This window comes from Trichomycterus rosablanca, chromosome 2 (assembly GCF_030014385.1).
Source record: "Trichomycterus rosablanca isolate fTriRos1 chromosome 2, fTriRos1.hap1, whole genome shotgun sequence".
NCBI classification, from domain to species: domain Eukaryota; kingdom Metazoa; phylum Chordata; class Actinopteri; order Siluriformes; family Trichomycteridae; genus Trichomycterus; species Trichomycterus rosablanca.
Window position 1 is genome coordinate 9929381 of NC_085989.1, and position 21185 is coordinate 9950565.

Consider the following 21185-nt stretch of genomic DNA (forward strand, 5'->3'; position numbering starts at 1 on the left):
GCAAATCCTTTTCTCACACATTTGTTGACAAACTGGAGATCCTCTGATCATCTTTGCTTATCAAAGACCCAGCCTTTCCTGGATGCTGCTTTTGTACCAAACCATGATTACAATCACCTGTTTGAAATCACATCATTATTTAGTTTTTTCACCTCATTACTAGCCCTAAATTGCACCAGATAAAACATGAGGTATATTGGGTTCAAACTGTCTGCAATCAAATAAAAGCCAAAGTAAATGTAAGAAACACTGCATTATTATTTTATTTGCATTTTCCATACTGTGCCAACTTTTTCTGATTTTGAGTTGTAATAATATAGTATAATATAGTATCTATATACATTACTGACACATGGGCTGTGTTGTGTTTCTTTCAGGATGAGAAGAATCAGGTTCTCACCACCAACATTTGGCTTAACATGGTAAGCCAGAGCTGTCTCTTTATCTTCTACCATAAGCATTGTCAATTAAAAACAATATTTTTAAATGAAAAAATGCAATATTTCATATGGTGATTAATGAGGTTGGTGAATACAGAGCAATTTTGTGATAATGGTTTGTTTACCAAAGATGCACATAATTTAGAACCTACCATAAATAGAACATTGAAACTGGACTTAAATTTGCTAGCTCAATCTATATTTGGCTTCATTTTAGTTCTTACATGAGATGCCAGAGTTGACTGGGATGTTGGGGGATTGCTTATTAGTCTTATGTACGTTGTGTGAAAGAGATATTTTTTATAGGGCCATGAATGAAGTCATTGTACGTACATTGATGCAGCTGTGATGAATTGTATTGCTACCTTACATGTAGTACTTCTGTGGTGGCCCTAATCAGAATGAGGGGGTAACCAAAGATGAATAAATTGGTGGCGCAGCAGTAAAATACACTAGCACACCAGAGCTGGGATTTCAAATACATCGTATCGAATCTCAGCTCTGCCATCCGGCTGGGCTGGGTGGCTATGTGAACATTTGGCTGTTGTTCATACAGGGTTAGGGAGCCGGATAAAGAACTTATAACTGATGCAATTACGACCTCTGCTGGCTGGTTGATGGCGTCTGCACAGAGTAGAGGAATAATGCTGATCAGGGTGTGTCTCTCCGTGCACTGCTCACCTATCGGAGGGGACGTAGTAGTTAAATTAGGGATTAAATAAGGTGTTGATGCATTAAAATTAAAATCTAACCTTTAGCCCTGTGTTTACAGCATTGGTATGACTACTATCTGCAGTGGAACCAATCGGAATACCCGGGAGTGAAGAATCTTCGATTCACCACCGAACAAATTTGGACCCCAGACATCCTGCTCTATAACAGGTGACCACTGTACAAATTCATTATTGAATATGACACCATGTCTTTATCATCTGTGGCATCACGGCCACTTAGTATACACCGATCAGCCATAACATTAAAACCTCCTTGTTTCTACACACTGTCCATTTTATCAGCTCCATTTACCATATAGAAGCACTTTGTAGTTCTACAATTACTGACTGTAGTCCATCTGTTTCTCTGCATGCTTTGTTAGCCCCCTTTCATGCTGTTCTTCAATGGTCAGGACTTCCACAGGACCACCACAGAACAGGTATTATTTGGGTGGTGGATCATTCTCAGCACTGCAGTGACACTGACATGGTGGTGGTGTGTTAGTGTGTGTTGTGCTGGTATGAGTGGATCAGACACAGCAGCACTGCTGGAGTTTTTAAATATCATGTCCACTCACTGTCCACTCTATTAGACACACCTACCTAGTTGGTCAATCTTGTAGATGTAAAGTCAGAAACAATCGCTCATCTATTGTTGTTTGAGTTGGTCATCTTCTAGACCTTTATCAGTGGTCACAGGACGCTGCCTGAGGAGCGCTGTTGACTGGATATTTTTGGTTGGTGAACTATTCTCAGTCCAGCAGTGACAGTGAGGTGTTTAAAAACTCCAGCAGTGCTGCTGTGTCTGATCCACTCATACCAGCACAACACACACTAACACACCACCACCATGTCAGTGTCACTGCAGTGCTGAGAATGATCCACCACCTAAATAATACCTGATCTGTAGTGGTCCTGTGGGGGTCCTGACCATTGAAGAACAAAATGAAAGGGGGGTAACAAAGCATGCAGAGAAACAGGTGGACTACAGTCAGTAATTGTAGAACTACAAAGTGCTTCTATATGGTCAGTGGAGCTGATAAAATGGACAGTGTGTAGAAACAAGGAGGTGGTTTTAATGTTATGGCTGATCAGTGTATGACAATACAATCTTGAGCAACTGAGGGTTTAGGGCCTTGCTCAGGGACACAGCAGCGGCAAATTGGTAGTGGTTAAGCTGTAACTGGCAACCTTAACTACTTGTTATTGTACTTTAATTCTGCAACTTTATTAAACAGAACACATTTTGATGAGAAATAACCTCATGCTAATTCAACAAAATAATTTGGGAATTTATTAATACAATTAGAACTTCACTGCATTTGTAAATAACTTGTTTATTTCTTCTAATGCTGGTGTGGTCGTAGCTTTAGAATAATACAGTCCTTGGAGTTCAGGGTTTGAAGCCAACATGGCAGAAAAGAGTCCATGGTCACATTTCACAGCATGATGAAGGAACGCTATTAAGCATACAGGCAGCTTCCATCAAGTACAAGGTCATATTTTTCACAGTCGGCCCTACTGCCCTGCCAGAATATTAAACTTAATGGTTACAGAGTAAGTGAAATGCTGAACTGTTCAGCAGTAGCCAAATGGCAAATTGCTGTACAAACCTAAATCAGAAATGTTGGGACAGTGTGGAAAAAATAGACCTGCAACAGATGAACAAATAAAATCTGTGATGGGGGTAATTTTGGGTTGGACTAAACATGAAATATCTTTGGTTTATACTGTCTGCAGTTACATAAAAGTCATTGTTTCTTCCAAGTAATTTTGTTCATATTAACATTTTCGGCATTTAGCGGACGCTCTTATCCAGAGTGACTTACAGAAGTAAACTGTTCCCTGCTTTAGTGTAAATAGACAACAGTCTAAGGATACAAATCTGCTAAAACCCTGTTAGACTAAAAATAAGATGATATGGAAAATAAGGAAGTGCCTATTACTCAGACTAAATGCTTTGTAAAGAGGTGGATCTTTAATCGCCTTTTGAGACTGGACAGGGGAAGTTTGTTCCACCACTTGGGTGCTAGAACAGAAAAGAGCCTTGGTGCTGGTCTTCCTTGAATTCTGGTTGAAGGATCAAGATGAGCGAGACTAGTGGCTCGAAAGTTGTGTGGAACAGAACAGGGTTTCATGAGCAGGGCTGGTCCATTTTTGGCACTATTTTAAACTGAATGCTGGCAGCTACAGGTAGCCAGTGAAGAGAACGCAGCAGTGGGGTGATGGGGCAGTGTATAGGTTGGTATGACAATATGACAAGATTGTGCTGGTATTTCACTAACATCTGCAGTTTTAAGTTGGCTGATCTAGTTCCACACCATGAACTCACAACTTAACTTAAGTTAAAGGATCTGCTGCTAAAATCTTGGTGCCAGATACCAAAGCACACCTTCAAAGGTCTAGCGGAGTCCATGCCTCGATGGGTCAGGGCTGTTTTGGGAGCAAAAGCGGAACCAACACAATATTAGGAAGGTGGTCATAATGTTATGCCTCATCGTTGTATAGACTGTCTATATATTCAAAACCTATGTTTGTAACAGACTCTCTGTTGTTGATTTTTTTTTCTTTATCCCTACAGTGCAGATGACGATTTCGACTCAACCTTTAAGACCAATGTGCTGGTGAACTCCAGTGGCTACTGCACTTACTTGCCTCCAGGTTAGTTTGCTTATGATCTCTATATATAAATGGGTGACCAGATACAACCAACATGAAGTGCTCAAGCAAAGCGTTGAGACATCATGAGCCATTATAACAGTTGCATTGTGCCTTGACATAGATTTTTTAGGAAATGAGATACCAATGGATGTCAAAGATGGGTGAAATCTAATGATCATGAAGGTCATTAGGTTGGTATGGTCATTTAGGAAACATCTATTCCAATCATATTTAAAAAAAAATCACTATTTTAGTTAGTTAATCAGGCAGGATTACTTTTTTTCCACCCCAGCCCTGCTCCTAATCTAGTCATCCCAATTCTACGCTTGCCAAGAGGCGTTGATACAATCACACGTCTCCTTCAACACACATAATTGCGGTCACATTTTTTCACCTTTCTGCAATAGAGTCTAAGAGAGAGCTGCATCACATTCAGAGAGACTTACTAACTTACTGTGGCAACAGTATTTCGAGCTTTTCACTCCCACAGACACAGCCAGTAATGCTCGTGTTGACACCTGGCTGGTCGAATAGATTACTAAAGAGTTCAAGTGGACCCAAACACCACAATCCACATCATTACAAAGCCAGCAGACTCTTACACTGTAGAGGTCGAGCATTAAGACCTGTACCCATATCTCTGTGTATGCCAGTCACACTCTATCCCACTTGTTGTAAGTATGACTCATCTGATCAGTCTTTTTTACCATGTTTTTGCACTATTGAATTCTTAAAGGTCAAGGTATTTTTAATAAATGGGTTTTGCTCTGCCTCCTTACAATAATATTTCTCTATATGTAGTTTGTTAATGGACTGTTCTTGCTATCATTTACCTGGAAACGTTTGTCTTCCTATGTCACACCAATTGACATCAAGCTTATTAAATGTGCAAATAGGGTAAAAACATTTACTAGGTTCACTAGAAGCTCCTTTATACACCCATCAGCCATAACATTAAAACCACCTCATTGTTTCTACACTCACTGTCCATTTTATCAGCTCCACTTACTATATAGAAGCACTTTGTAGTTCTACAATTACTGACTGTAGTCCATCTGTTTCTCTGCATGCTTTGTTAGCTCCTTTCATGCTGTTCTTCAATGGTCAGGACCCACACAGGACCACTACAGAGTAGGTATTATTTGGGTGGTGGATCATTCTCAGCACTGCAGTGACACTGACATGGTGGTGGTGTGTTAGTGTGTGTTGTGCTGGTATGAGTGGATCAGACACAGCAGCGCTGCTGGAGTTTTTAAACACCTCACGGTCACTGCTGGACTGAGAATGACTACCATGTCAGTGTCACTGCAGTGCTGAGAATGATCCACCACCTACATAATACCACTACATCTGTCTTGGGGGATTGGATGGCACAGCTGGTGTAAGAGCTTAAATTTAACTGTACTATTCACCTGGCCGGGCAACCATAAGACCCTGTTAGTGATAATTATTTACTTACTTAAAAGTCACATTTGGCTGTGCCTGAGGGTCAGAGGTTGAGTGAGTTCCTCATTGATGCTGCAATTGTGAACAGCAGTATGAGTCCGTACGTGATACAGCTCTCTGTGAGGCTCCACGTCTGGCTGATGAAAAGAAGACACTGGAGACAGCATGTGTGTCAGAAAAAGGTGTCTCTCCTTGGTCAGAGTGGGGGTCTGCAGAAGTGAAAAATATTACATTTATTTATTACATTTATTATGTAAAATGAATACATATATTATGACCCTGTGTCAGACCAAGTTTGAAAAAGGATGAAGGTTGCAAGGCTATGGACATGAGATAATAATTCTATGCATTCTTCAACCCCAAATCAGAAAAAGTTTGGACAGTATGGAAAATAATAAAAAACACACTTTCTTACATTTACTTTGACTTTTATTTAATTGCAGACAGGATGAACCTGAGATATTTCATGTTTTATCTGCTCAACTTCATTTCATTAATAATAAACATCCATTCCTGCATTTCAGGCCTGCAACACATTTCAAAAATGTTGCCATTCCTTTTCACCACACTTAAAAGATGTTTCGGCACCGAGTTTCAGGTTATTTTGTCTCATTCTTCCTGCAAACACGTCTTAAGATGTGCAACAGTACGGGGTCGTCGTTGTCACATTATATGTCTTAAAATTCTCCACACATTCTCCATAAAGGACAGGTCAGGACTGCTGCCATCACAGAAGTGTAAATTACCTTTGCCAAGGGCACTGACGCAGCCCCATACCATGACAGACCCTGGCTTTTGGACTTGTTGCTGATAACAGTCTGGATGGTCCGGTTTCGTCTTTGGTCCGGTTTTTAATGCACATGGCGTCCATTAAAAAAAAATAATAGACCTGGAATGCTGATTCATCTGACCACAATATACATTTACACTCTGTAATGGTCCATCCTAGATGCCTCCGAGCACAGAGAAGTCTACGCCGCATGTGGACATGGTTAACATAAGGCTTCTTTTTTCACAGCAAAGTTTTAAGTGGTATTTGTGCATGTAACTCTGTATTGTAGTGCTTGATAAAGGTTTGCCAAAGTAATCCCTCACCCATGTGGTTATATCAGCTATTGTTGAGTGGCGGTTCTTGATGCAGTGTCGTCTGAGGGATGGAAGATCACGGGTGTTCAGCTTAAGCTTGCGCATTGAACTTTACACACCAACATTCCTCCAGATTCCTTGATTTAAATAATTTTCTCACGCAGAAACTGAAGATCCTCTGATCATCAAATGCAGGAATGGAGGTACTGTATATTAACCAATGAAATGAAGTTGAGCAGACAAAACATGAAATATCTTGGGTTTAAACTGTCTGTAATCAAATAAAAGTCAATGTAAGAAACACTGCATTCTTATATTATTTGCATTGTATAATAACTTCATGCACTCTACACCTAGGCATGCTGGAGTAAACCTTCACTAAATGTTGAGTTTCACTGTGGCACTGTTTGTTATTCAATGCCAGTATATACAATATCTAAAATACATGAAGTGTAATTATATTGAATAACTGTGCAGACTGAATAGGATTCATGAAATATTTGACGTAATTGGTATATTGTGAGTATTCTGAGCACAGACATTTAAAAAAACTAACAGCTAAAAAGCAGTTTCATTGTGTACAAATATGTGATTGATTTTTTTTCTAAAAAGTAGAAGCTTTAGAATGGATTTTCAAGGTTATGCCGCAAATGTCGGAACAAACGAGTGTAGTACGTTAGCTCAAGATAAACTTAATCATTGATTCTAAATGATGCTGTGTTGCATTGATATATACAACCCCTGGCAAAAATTATGGAATCACCACTCTTGGAAGATGTTCTGTCAATTGTTTAATTTTGTAGAAAAAAAATAAATCAGACATGCCACAAAACTATCATTTTTCAAAATGTCAACCTTCTGGCATTAAGAAACAATAAAAAAAAGAAACAAATATAATAGTTGTGGTCAGTCACAATTGCTTTTTTTTAGATCAAGTAGAGGAAAAAATATGGAATCACTCAAATCTGAGGAAAAAATTATGGAATCACTCTGTAATTTGCAGTTTAAAAACAAAACATCTGCAGCAGATTAGATTTGCTAATTATTCTTCAGTTTAAAAAGAGTGCTTACACCTCGGAGAGCTGTTGCACAAAACAGATTGTCATGAATCATGGTTCCAACACAAGATATGTCAGTTGAAACAAATGAGAGGATTATAAAACTCCTTCAAGAAGATAAATCATTGTGGAATGTCGCAAAAGGTGTTGGTTGTTCCCAGTAAGCTGTGTTTAAAATCTGGACCAAGTACAAACAAAATGGGAAGGTTGTAAAAGGGAAGCATACTGGTAGACCAAGTAAGACATCAAAGCATCAAGATAGAAAACTTAAAGCAATATGTCTTGAAAACAGAAAATGCACAACAAAACAAATGAGAAACAAGTGGCCGGAAAGTGGAGTCAATGTCTGTGACTGAACTGTAAGAAATCACCTAAAAGAAATGGGATTTACATACAGAAAAGCCAAACAAAAGCCACCATTAACACCTAAAAAGAAAAGAACAAGGTTAAAGTAGGCTAAAGAAAAGCAATCGTGGACTGTGGGTGACTGGATAAAAGTGATCTTCAGTGATGAATCGCGAATCTGCATTGGGCAAGGTGATGATGCTGGAACTTTTGTTTGGTGTCTGTCCAATGAAATTTATGAAGATAACTGCCTAAAGAAAACATGTTAATTTCCACAGTTGTTGATGATATGGGCCTGCATGTCAGGTAAAGGCACAGGGGAGATGGTCTTCAATAAATGCCAAAGTCCACATTGAAATTTTGGACGCTTTTCTTATTCCATCAGTTGAAAGGATGTTTGGTGATGATGACTTCATTTTTCAAGATGATAATGCATCTTGCCATAGGGCAAAGGACGTGAAAACTTTCCTTCAAGAAAACATATAATGTCAATGGCATGGCCTGCAAATAGTCCGGATCTCAATCCATTTGAAAATCTCTGGTGGAAATTGAAGAAAATGGTCAATGACAAGGTTCCTACCTGCAAAGCTGATCTGGCAACAGCAATAAGAGACAGTTGAAGGCAGATTGATGAAGAATACTGTTTGTCATTAGTTAACTCCATGTCTCAGAGAGTTTAAACCATTATAAAAGCCAGAGGTGGTGCAACAAAGTAATAATGGTGCAGTGTTTTCTAATGATTCCATAATTTTTTCCTCAGATTTGAGTGATTCCATATTTTTTTCCTCTACTTGATCTAAAAAAAAGCAATTGTGACTGACCACAACTATTATATTTGTTTCTTTTTTTATTGTTTCTTAATGCCAGAGGGTTGACAGTTTGAGAAATGATAGTTTTGTGGCATGTCTGTGATTTATTTTTTTTCTACAAAATTAAACAATTGAAAGAACATCTTCCAAGAGTAGTGATTCCATAATTTTTGCCAGGGGTTGTACACAGATCAACCATAACATTAAAACCACCTCCTTGTTTCTACACTCACTGTCTATTTTATCAGCTCCACTGACCATATAGAAGCACTTTGTAGTTCTACAATTACTAACTGTAGTCCATCTGTTTCTTTGCATGCTTTGTTACCCCCCTTTCATGCTGTTCTTCAATGGTCAGGACTCCTGACCTGATTATTATTTGGGTGTGGGTATTATTTTGGTGGTGGATCATTCTCAGCACTAGTGACACTGTGTTAGTGTGTGTTGTGCTGGTATGAGTGAATCAGACACAGCAGTGCTGCTGGAGTTTTAAAACACCTCACTTTCACTGCTGGACTGAGAATAGTCCTCCAGCCAACAGCGCCCTGTGTGCAGCGTCCTGTGACCACTGATGAAGGTCTAGAAGATAACCAACTCAAACAGCAGCAATAGATGAGCGATCGTCTCTGACTTTACATCTACAAGGTGAACCAACTAGGTAGGAGTGTCTAATAGAGTGGACAGTGAGTGGACACGGTATTTAAAAACTCCAGCAGTGCTGCTGTGTCATCCACTCATACCAGCACAACATGTCAGTGTCACTGCAGTGCTGAGAATGATTCACCACCTAAATAATACCTACTCTGTAGTGGTCCTGGGAGAGTCCTGACCATTGAAGAACGGCATGAAAAAGGGCTAACAAAGCATGTAGAGAAACAGATGGACTACAGTCAGTAATTGTAGAACTACAAAGTGCTTCTATATGATAAGTGGAGCTGATAAAATGGACAGTGTGTGTAGAAACAAGAAGGTGGTTTTAATGCTATGCCAAATACATTTGCCTGACACATGCTCCCAACCCCGTCTCTGGCTACCAACCAGGGTCCTTACACTGCGTTGAAAACCCCACCTTCTTTTTAGACCACACAACAGATTTAGTGGCCAATTTTGTCTGCTGCAGGCACTGACAATTGTGCCTGCTAGGGTGCGCCCAGCTGAGTTCAGAATCCCAGCGCTGGTGTGCTAGCAGAATATCCCCAAATGTTTCTAATAAGCAACAATGGCAAGAGGAAACTGCCAAAATATTACAAGAAAGACACCTTGAGGGACCTCCATCCTCCTTGGGTGAATTATGATTAGATACAATGAACATACTAGATCTGTAAAAATACTAATTATAACAAAAGTTATAATTAAGTACAAGTACTGTAATACAAGTAAAAAAGTAGATCTCATTGTAACGTATTTTGGACTAGACATTACAAGAGAGGCGGACACACACGCAGAGATGTTCTACAACATAAGACAAAAAACAGGAGAAGACCAGACCAAACACACGACCTATGCTAAATGCTAATGCTAAATGCTAACGCTACTCTAAACATGAACAATGCTAAATCTAAACTAAATGCTATCACTAAACACACATGAACAAAGCTAAACATTAACTAAACAAGACTTAAACAAGAAGCAGGAGCATGGATCAACAACAGACAAAAGGAGCTAGCAGGAGCTAGCAGGAGCTAGCAGGAGCTAGCAGGAGCTAGCAGGAGCTAGCAGGAGCTAGCAGGAGCTAGCAGGAGCTAGCAGGAGCTAGCAGGAGCTAGCAAACCAAATCAAAGTCTTGACTGACCCACAGATCTGTGATGCCCCACTGAGGCACCTGTGGATCATTAACAGGGACCCAATCACAAAAGGGGCGTTGGCATTAACAAACATGTGGGCGTGGCAGGTGTGCATGAGTTCCATTTGTGATACTCATTATCACCACAAAACTAACCAGGACAACATGAAAATAAAATTTGATCTAATAACAAAATCATTAATAATAAGATGCCGGTTGATCGGAGTTTAGCATACAGCTCTGGCATTTTTAATTATCACAGCATAACTAGAGGAAAGAACTAGAAGTAACCACAACCATCAGCGCCCACCTCCTTCACTGCCGACAAACCTGAGTAGTCGCACGTGAGAGGCAGAATGACAGCAACCTAATGTTACTGATCACCATAAATCTCTGTTTCTTGTCTAAAGCTTGGGTGGACAGTCCCTTCCCAGAGGGCAGAAGCTCAGTATAGCCAGACAACCCAACATTAGCGCACCAGACTGTTAAGACCACAGATCACCATGACCACACCACCCCTGTTTTTCAAAAAACTAATCAAACGCCTGAGTAAATAAGTCGTTTTTTTTATCTGGACCTTTGAAGATTGGAATAATCTCCCTGTCTCTTATCAGGATTTGGATTTAAAGTTGTGGGGTTATGTATGAAATCGCTCTTACCCCCGATGTGGTACTGTGGAGCCAGACCTTGTAGAGCTTTATATACACAGATCAGCCATAACATTAAAACCACCTCCTTGTTTCTACACTCACAGTCCATTTTATCAGCTCCACTTACCATATAGAAGCACTTTGTAGTTCTACAATTACTGACTGTATTTCTCTACATACCTTTTTTGTCTGCTTTCATGCCGTTCTTCAATGGTCAGAACTCTCCCAGGACCACTACAGAGTAGGTATTATTTGGGTGGTGGGTCATTCTCAGCACTGCAGTGACACTGACATGGTGGTGGTGTGTTAGTGTGTGTTGCGCTGCTGGAGTTTTTAAACACCGTGTCCACCCACTGTCCACTCTATTAGACCTACCTAGTTGGTCCACCTTGTAGATGTAAAGTCAGAGATGATCGCTCATCTATTGCTGCTGTTTGAGTTGGTCATCTCCTAGACCTTCATCAGTGGTCACAGGACGCTGGATATTTTTGGTTGGTGGACTATTCTCAGTCCAGCAATGACAGCGAGGTGTTTAAAAACTCCATCAGCATTGCTTTGTCTGATCCACTCATACCAGCACAACACACACTAATACACCACCACCATGTCAGTGTCACTGCAGTGCTGAGAATGATCCACCATCCAAGTAATACCTGCTCTATGGTGGTCTTGTGGGGGTCCAGACCATTGAAGAACAGCATGCAAAGGGGGCTAACAAAGCATGCAGAGAAACAGATGGACTACAGTCAGTAATTGTAAAACTGCAAAGTGCTTCTACATGGTAAGTGGAGCTGATAAAATTGACAGTGACAGTGTTTACACAATCCTCAATCTTACTAGGCTTCCACTGATATACTGTATGTATCCGCATAACAGTGGAAACATAAATGATTTTCCTTATGGTAGCATGTAGCGTAAATAACAAAGGTCAGAACACTGACCCCTGTGGAACACCATACTTTACTTTTGCAGTTTCAGAGCAATTTAGTGGTCGGTTAGACAGGATCAAAACCAAGAGTGCCAGTCCTTTTACATCTACTGTATTTTATAGCCTATCCAGTAAAATATTATGATCTACAGTATCAAACACTGCACTAAAATCTTATAGAACATGGAAATAGACACATCCATTATCAAAGGACTTAGATGGATCATTAAATATAGTGCTGTAATGTACAGTGCTGTTTGCCCTTCACATAATTTATGCTAGTTTGCTCATTTGTAATATTTAAATGTTTCAGATCTTCTAACAAGGCACTTAGGTGGTGCAGCAATCTACAACCCCAAATCAGAAAAAGTTGGGGCAGTATGGAAAATGCAAATGAAATAAAAAGTTTCTTACATTTACTTTGACTTTAATTTAATTGCAGACAGGATGAACTTCATATAGTTCATGTTTTATCCGCTCAACTTCATTTCATTTATTAATAAACCTTCATTCCTGCATTTCAGGCCTGCAACACATTCCTAAAAAAGTTGGGACGGGGGAAATTTAGTTCTAGTAATGAGGTGAAAAAACTAAATAATGATGTGATTTCAAACAGGTGATGTCAACAGTCTTTGATGATCAAAGATGATCAGAGGATCTCCAGTTTGTCAACAAATGTGTGAGAAAATGATTGAAATGTTTAAAAACAATAAACCTCAAAGACAGATTAGAAGGGATTTGCATATTTCTCCCTCTACAGTGCATAATATCATTAAACCATTCAAGGAATAAGGAGGAATTTTAGTGCGTAAAGGCCAAGGGCGCAAGCTTAAGCTGAACGCCTGTGATCTTCCATCCTTCAGACGGCACTGCATCGAGAACCATCACTCAACAATAGCTGATATAACCACATGGGTGAGGGATTACTTTGGCAAACCTTTATCAAGCACTACAATACAGAGTTACATGCACAAATGCTACTTAAAACTTTACTGTGCAAAAAAGAAGCCTTATGTTAACCATGTCCAGAAGCGGCGTCGAATTGTCTGGGCTCAGAGGCATCTAGGATGGACCATCACACAGTGGAAAGGTGTATTTTGGTCAGATGAATCAGCATTCCAGGTCTGTTTTGGAAAAAATGGATGCCGTGTGCTCCGGACCAAAGACGAAAAGGACCATCGAGACAAGGAACAAGTCCAAAAGCCAGGGTCTGTCATGGTATGGGGTGTGTCAGTGCCCTCTGCAAAGGTCATTAACACTTCTGTGATGGCAGCATTATTGCAGAAAAGTACATTGAGATCTTAGAGCAACGTGCTGCCGTCAAGACGTCATCTTTTCCAGGGACGTCCATGCATTTTTCAACAAGACGATGCAAAACCACATGCTGCACACATTACAAAGGCATGGCTTTGGAAGAAGAGCAGTCCTGCAGTCCTGACCTGTCCCCAATAGAGAATTTTGAAAGGAAAAATGCGACAACGACGACCCCGTACTGTTGCACATTTTAAGACATGTTTGCAGGAAGAATGAGACAAAATAAAAGCTAAAAACACTAAATCACTTGGTCTCCTCGATGCCAAAACGTCTTTTAAGTGTGGTGAAAAGGAATGGCAACATTACAAAGTGGTAAATGCTTTACTATCCCAACTTTTTTTTTAATGAGTTGAAGACCTGAAATGCAGGAATTGATGTTTATTAATAAATGTAATGAAGTTGAGCAGAAAAAATATGAAATATCTCAGGTTCATCCTGTCTGCAATCAAATAAAAGTCAAAGTAAATGTAAGGAACACTGTTTTTTATTAATTGCTTTTTCCATGCCATCCCAACTTTTTCTGATTTGGGGTTGTATTATGCTAGCCCACCATTGGCTTCAAATCTCTGTGGTACTATTGGTCGGCCGTACCCCTCATACCTTTTTGAAATAGTCACTTTTATGTCCCAACCAGTTTTGCACACTTAAGATTAAGATTAGATTAGATATCTGGCCATTCTTCCTTGCAGAATTGTTCAAGTTCATTCAAATTCTGTGATGACTGGCAATACACTGCTCTTTTTAATTCCATCCATAGATTTTCCATTGGATTTAGGTCCGGGCTCTGACTTGGCAACTGAAGGACATTTACCTTTCTATTGTTAAGCCTCTCTTTTTTTTTTGGCAGTGTGTTAGGGTTGTTGAGCTGAAAGGTAAACCTCCTGCCCATTGTAAGCTGTCTAGCATAGGGCTGCATGTTTTCCTCTAGAATTTGGATGTACTTGGCAGCTGCTAGTTTCCCTTCAATCTTGAGTAATTGCCCAGTCCCTGCTAAAGAAAAACATCCACATAAAATAATATTGCCACCACCGTGCTGTAACTATGGCGTATTTTTGATGGTGTGCAGTGTTTAAACAACTACAACTGGGACTCCTCTCAAACAACTAAGCAGTAATAATACATGTCTCAATGCACCATGGTTAAACTAGCTACACTATATTGCCAAAAGTATTCACTCGTCTGCCTTCACACGCATATGAACTTGAGTGACATCCCATTCTTAATCCATATGGTTTAATATCATGTTCGCCCACCCTTCGCAGCTATAACAGCTTCAACTCTTCTGGGAAGGCTTTCCACAAGGTTTAGGAGTGTGTTTATGGGAATTTTTGGTCAGACACTGATGTTGGACGAGAAGGCCTGGCTCGCAGTCTCCGCTCAAATTCATCTCAAAGGTGTTCTATCAGGTTGAGGTCAGGACTCTGTACAGGCCAGTTAAGTTCTTCCACACTAGACTCACTCATCCATGTCTTTATGGATCTTGCTTTGTGCACTGGTGCGCAGTCATGTTGGAACAGGAAGGGGCCATCCCCAAACTGTTCCCACAAATTTGGGAGCATGAAATTGTCCAAAATCTCTTGGTATATTACATTTAGTACCAAGGAAATTTCACGACTGGACTTGTTGCACAGGTGGCATCCTATCATGGTACCACGCTGGAGTTCACTGAGCTCCTGAGAGCGACCCATTCTTTCACAAATGTTTGTAGAAGCAGTCTGCATGCCTAGGTGCTTGGTTTTATACACCTGTGGCCATGTGATTGGAACACCTGAATTCAATGATTTGGATGGGTGAGTGAATACTTTTGGCAATATAGTGTATCTTCAAGCTGTGACAAGGTTTTCTTTATCTCAGGTGAGCGATTTATCATTTATAAAGCTATTTTTATTGTGTTTAAACAGTGTTTTTAGATGTGGCAGTAGTAGATGATTTTTATTGTGTTTACACAGTGTTTTTAGATGTGGCAGTAGTAGATGATTTTTTAAAATGCTAAAAGTTGAAGTAGATCAGTTTGTTTTAATATCTGAATGGCTGTTGTGGATGAGTTGTAGATCAGTGGCATATGAGTATCAGATCGGTGCCAGCCCTAGTTAAAACTTGGTCTCATCTGAGCATAAAATCTTTGCCACATGGCAAAAAATCATCCAAGTCTTTTAGCATGGCACTTTTTCAGGAGTGGCTTCTTTTTTGCCAATTTTGTGTAAAATAAGATTCTTGTCACGTAAACAAAGCAACCAATCTCAGTCATACAGACTTGTAAGTCCTTCAATGCTGCCACTGGCCTTTAAATTAGCTTCCCTGATTAATATCCTCCTTGCTCTGTCATCCAGTTTGAAGAATTGGCCCGATCTTGGCAAGGTGTTGATGGTGACATACAGTTTTCACCTCTTTTTTCTGTTTTTATTAATGGATATTCCTCTTTTTCTCCCAACTGTAGCCAATTAGTCTCCCTCTGATGTGTGTGCAGTCCATGACCCCTTTTGTTTGTATCGCATGTTTCGCATTTCGGTGGATTCACACGTGAAGCCAGTCTTGCACATGGAGAGTTACACACTAGTCTCCACGTTCATTCACTTCCGCACAGATGTCTCGGGCTACTAACCAGGGTCCTTAGACAGCGTCAAAGACCCCACCCTATTATTAGTCTGGTCTTTTCCAACCCACCAGACTAGTGGCAAGACTAATTTTGTCTGCTGCAGGCACTGCCAATTGTGCCTGCCAGGGGGCGCCCAGTCAACCGTCAGCAGAGCGGAGATTCAAATTCTAACCTTTTCACCATGGTGATTTTTTTTACCATACACTACTAGTAGTGGAATCCTCAAGGAACAGCTGTATTTAATCTATGGATGTAATCTATACCACTACAATTGATGTCAGTTGAGGGCCAGTTAACCTGGTGTGTGATCTCAAAGGTATTTGGTTGTACATCAGCAGGTTTATAATGGTTACTCTAAGGCAATGGTCCCCAACCACTGGGCTGCAGACCAGAACTTACACAGAAAGAATAAATAATTAGAGATCGCTACAAGAGTAATTAAATTTCCAATTCTCTTAGGGTGTTATTGTCTCCAATCACCACTAGGTGGGAGCATTGTCTCATTGCATTGAAAAAAGCTTAGGATTCACACTGATTTTCCACTCTATAGTTCTATTTTAAATCCTCCCGCCCCTGCCAGTCTGTGAAATGATATCTTATATGAAACCGGTCCATGGTGCAAAAAAGGCTGAGGACCAGCCAGATATTTCACTAATTAAATTTAATCTGGATTGGCATCCTGTTTATGGTGTGTTACTGCATTGTTCCCAGTGACTCTGAGAAAACTAGACCCAACACAACCCTAAAAATGAAATGAATGAAAGGATTATGAGGGTTATATTTTGTACATACAGCTGCAAAAAAATTGACTAGATACAATTAGATACAATTTATTTTCTTGCTTATGGTACAATGCAACAAAAGGCAAGATTACAAAAGGCATCTGTAAAATGCTAAAGCTACACTTTAACATCCATAAATCTAAAGCCGAGTAGTATCTCTAAGGCCTACCCATGACCTATTTTTGCCCCTATTTATTTTAATGCTGCAGTACAGTGTAGGCTGAATCCCAAATGGTTTCCTACTCCCTGCATCTGTGCACTACGTCTGTGCACTACAAAGGCTACCACATCTTACGTATCACTATAGAGCCTTGAGGCAGAACTTCAAGAGTCAAGCTGGATCCTGGTGCAAGCAATACATTAGAGCCTACACACGATGAATTTCCAAATAAAAAAGGTTGACCAGCGTTTTTACGGCTCTTTTATGGAAGTCATGTACATACTGGCATACTGGCATGACCATTAGTCGTGATGTCAAGTTGGATTCTCTTCAGCAAAATCAACATTGTTATTGTTTCATTCAAAACCTTGGGTTCTGATGTGCTCGGTGAAAAGCATATCAAATCAATTCTATCTTTCTTTCAACATGCTGCCTGTCATGCAAATGCAGCAAATACTTTTAATATTTATTTAACAGTGATCAGTCTAAAGAGTTTTTAACTAATTACAACACATTTTCAGCTAATTAAAGTTTAATTAAATGACCTGATTAAACACCTTGGTTAAATGACAATAAAATAACATGTTTTTTATTGGATATAGTGTTTGTTTTTTATCCAAAATAGATCTTAAAGTCTAATTTGTAAATGTATTAGGCATAATAAAGTAAAACAGAGACTACCACGCTAACTCGGCGGTTCGAATCTCAGCTCTGCTGGCTGGTTGAGTCGAGGAATAATGCGCTGATCAGGGTGTGGCTCTCCATACACAAAGCTGATCCACATATGAACTCGCCTTGTGCAGGTGGAATGATGCAGTGGTCTACTGCACGTGTCAGAGGGGGCGTGTGTCAGTCACACGCTCCTCAATCAGAAGTGGAGGTCAGCATCAGTGGAGAGGACACGTAATGCAGTCGGGTAATTGGATATGACTAGATTGGTAGGAAAATTGGAAAACTTTTTCAGATTTTGTCCGCTAAATCCAAAATTAGTTAAATGGAGGTTCCTCTGTAAATAAAAAAACAAGAATCTGATATTTGGCAGTTCTCTCAAGCCTTTAGTTAAGTACTTTTCGAAAGTACAAATATTTAAAAAAATTTACTGACCAACTTCATTGCATTTTGTAAATAAATGTAGAATTTGATGCCTGTAATGGTTAAAAAAAAGGCATGTTAACCTCTGTGTTTCAGTAGCTTCCTATTAATTACACTTTTTTTTATGATTTGTACATTTTCAGTAAGAGACAGATCTGGACTGCAGGCAGGCCAGTCTAGCACTTTTTACTGGTGATGTAACAATTCAGAAGACAGTTAATCGTGTGCCATGATTCGAATAAATTATTTATTTAAGATGAATCGATATTCACTTTAAACAGCAGAGGGCATTGGCGCTGTTCACCTCGCCTGGTTGACGGCACTTCACAAAGTTGCCAGGTAGGGGATTTTCCAGCCAAATGTATTTATGTGAGGAAACTTTCTTTATTTGTATTATTCATTTATTTATATAATGTTGGATTTGTTTTAAAAGTTCATTTCAGTTTTTTTTTTTACACAATAAGCATTATTTGGCATAGTGTGTACCTACCTCAGAAATAAAAGAGCATTCATTATTAAGATAAATAAAAGATAAGCACAAATACAGTATTTTTTTTTAAAGAGAAATAGTAAAAGGAAACTTTGTCATAATTTGTCTTTAATTTAATTTTGTTAAAAAAAGTCGCATCGTGAACCCAGTATTGTAAATCGCATCGTGCGTAAAGTGTATCGTTACATCCCTAATTTTCACTTTATGTCTACAAAGCCGCTCTGTTGTAGCCTGTGTAAAATAACCATGGGCTTCCAGGGAAAATGTTGCCTTGATATCTCACTCAAGTCCCAATATATGCCTTTACATCAATGGTACATTCACAAATATGAAAGTCACCCATGTCGCCCTATAGATTTGCAGCTTTGGGAAAGAGCTGAGCTTAAATTCAGAGGTATTGATGTGGATAAAAAAATATCTGGTAAAATATTTTTATATAAATATATTTGTATTAATATTTTTATATTAAATATATTTGGCAAAATCCCACCAGACGCCCCATAGATTTGCAGCTTTGGAGAAGAGTTGAGCTTAAATCCAAGGGTGATGATGGGGATCAAAACTATTTCCTAGCTGTTAGGCAATGTTTAATTGCAAGTGGGTGAGAATAACTGTAGAAAAGCAATATTTTCTGTTATTTTTCCTCAGAAAGCAAACAATATGGATCTATATGGAACAACTATATGGAAAAACAAACAATATGGATTTACACTGACTAGGCATAACATTATGACCACTGAGAGGTGAAGTAAATAACACTATAACACTAGTAAATAAAATTATCTCTTCATCACGGCACCTGTTAGTGGGTGGGATATATTAGGCAGCAAGTGAACATTTTATCCTCAAAGTTGATGTTAGAAGCAGAAAGTCATCCATGCTGTGGGCACTTATGCACCCCATACCATGACAGATGTTGGCTTTTGCACCGTCTTTGGCACTGAGAACTCAACATCTGTTTTTTAAAACATAGACTTATGTGATCGAAGCATGTTTTCACTATACTCAAAGATTTTGGTAGTATTTCTTCTTTTTATATCAGACTTTTAATATTGAATGACCTAAATGATAGTCCCTTACTGGTTATAAAATTAATTGTGGAGCAAAAAGTGAATCTTGAGTGAATACAGATCTAGTAAAATGCCACAGTGGTGTTGTTTCATGCTTCACTACTAGACTTTATTGTGTGGAAGTATAATAAAAAGCAATGGACCGTTTTGTGTGTCACTGGATGATGCTGCAACCCCCTTCCAGCCCTTTCACTTATATATGCCTGCTTATATACTAAAGTGGCCACCTCCATAACCCCAAAAAGGAGGACATGACAGTGGGTAGTCAGGATAGTGTCTACAGCTATGGTGGCCACTTCCATAACCCCAAAAAGGAGGACATCAGACCCCATAACCAGGGCATGACAGTAAGGAGTTAGGATAGTGTCTACATCTACGGTTGCCACTTCCATATAAAAAGAAGGGCACGCCCACTCCCCAAATAGGAGGGCATGACAGAGGGTAGTCAGGATAGTGTCTACAGCACCAAACATAATGAACGACTTGTGACACAATAAAGTGGTGGATGTCCTCATAGAACCAATGAAATATAAGTCATTTCTTTTGACATGTTCATAAGCCAATAATAGGCAAATTATTTATGATTGTTACGAGCAGGCAGCTCAGGTGGCACAGCGGTAAAAACACACGCTGCAACCGGAGCTGGATCTCGAATACATCGTATCGAATACAGCTCTGCCTCACCGACCTGGGCTGAGCGGCTGTATGGACAACGGTTTCCTGTTGTTCAGATGGGCGGGACTAAGGTCGGAAGTGGGTCTCTCTCTGTCAGAATGGTGCAGTTACGACCTCTGCTGGCTGATTAGAGGCGCCTACACGGAGATGAGGAAGGAGTGCTCTTAGGGTGTGTCTCTCCGCACGCAACGCTAGGTGGCGCCACACTCGTCAAGGCGTGGGTGGCAAGATGCATACGGCTTGCTGCTCACGTGTCGGGGGGGATGTGGGTTAGCTTCGATCTCCTCGGTCAGGGCAGGGATCGGCAGAGGCAGAGAGGAGGCGTGATGCAAATTGGGCAATTGGACGCGCTAAAAGGGGAGAAAAAGGGGAGAAAATGCATTAAAAAAAATAAATAAAAAGATTGTTACGAGCATCCAGTTAGCTTCCAAAAGAGGACAAATACACAGATCAGGCATAACATTATAACCACCTTCTTAATTTTGTGTTGGTCCCCCTTTTGCAGCCCCATATGCAACAAACTGCGATGCACAACACCTTTCTATCAGAACCAGCATTAACTTCTGCAGCAGTTTGAGCTACAGTAGCTCATCTGTTGGATCGGACCACACGGGTCAGCCTTCACTCCCCACGTGCATCACTGAGCCTTGGCTGCCCATGAACCTGTCGCCGGTTTACCACTTGTTTCTCCCTTGGACCACTTTTGATAGATACTAACCACTGGAGACCGGGAACACCCCACAAGAGCTGCAGTTCTGGAGATGCTCTGTCTCAGTCATCTAGCCATCACAATTTGGCCCTTGTGAAACTCGCTCAAATCCTTACACTTGCCCATTTTTCCTGCTTCTAATACATCAACTTTGAGGTGATCATAATGTTATGCATGGTCGGTGTACGTGTCCTTCCAGGTATTGCGCCGGACTGCGGACAGGCAAATAAAAAAACTCTAAAAATGTTTTTCTTTCTTTTTCTAAAAATCTTTTCACACAGCTGCATTTCTGTCCTCCTTTTATCGCTGCACTCACAAACTCCCGCTGCCAACCACTGCTGTTTCTTTCTAAAAGAATCCTTTCACCCAGAGTGCACA

The 21185-nt window shown here is 40.0% G+C and overlaps 1 protein-coding gene across 1 annotated transcript in view; it reads left to right on the plus strand.

Annotated features, from left to right (window-relative positions):
• chrna11 (cholinergic receptor, nicotinic, alpha 11) overlaps nt 1-21185 on the plus strand; it is a 109531-nt gene that overhangs the window by 21367 nt on the left and 66979 nt on the right. Inside the window, exons 3-5 of the mRNA XM_062985549.1 lie at nt 378-422; nt 1213-1322; nt 3735-3814. Coding sequence (XP_062841619.1) covers nt 378-422; nt 1213-1322; nt 3735-3814 — 235 coding nt within the window. The remainder of the gene's footprint in view (nt 1-377; nt 423-1212; nt 1323-3734; nt 3815-21185) is intronic.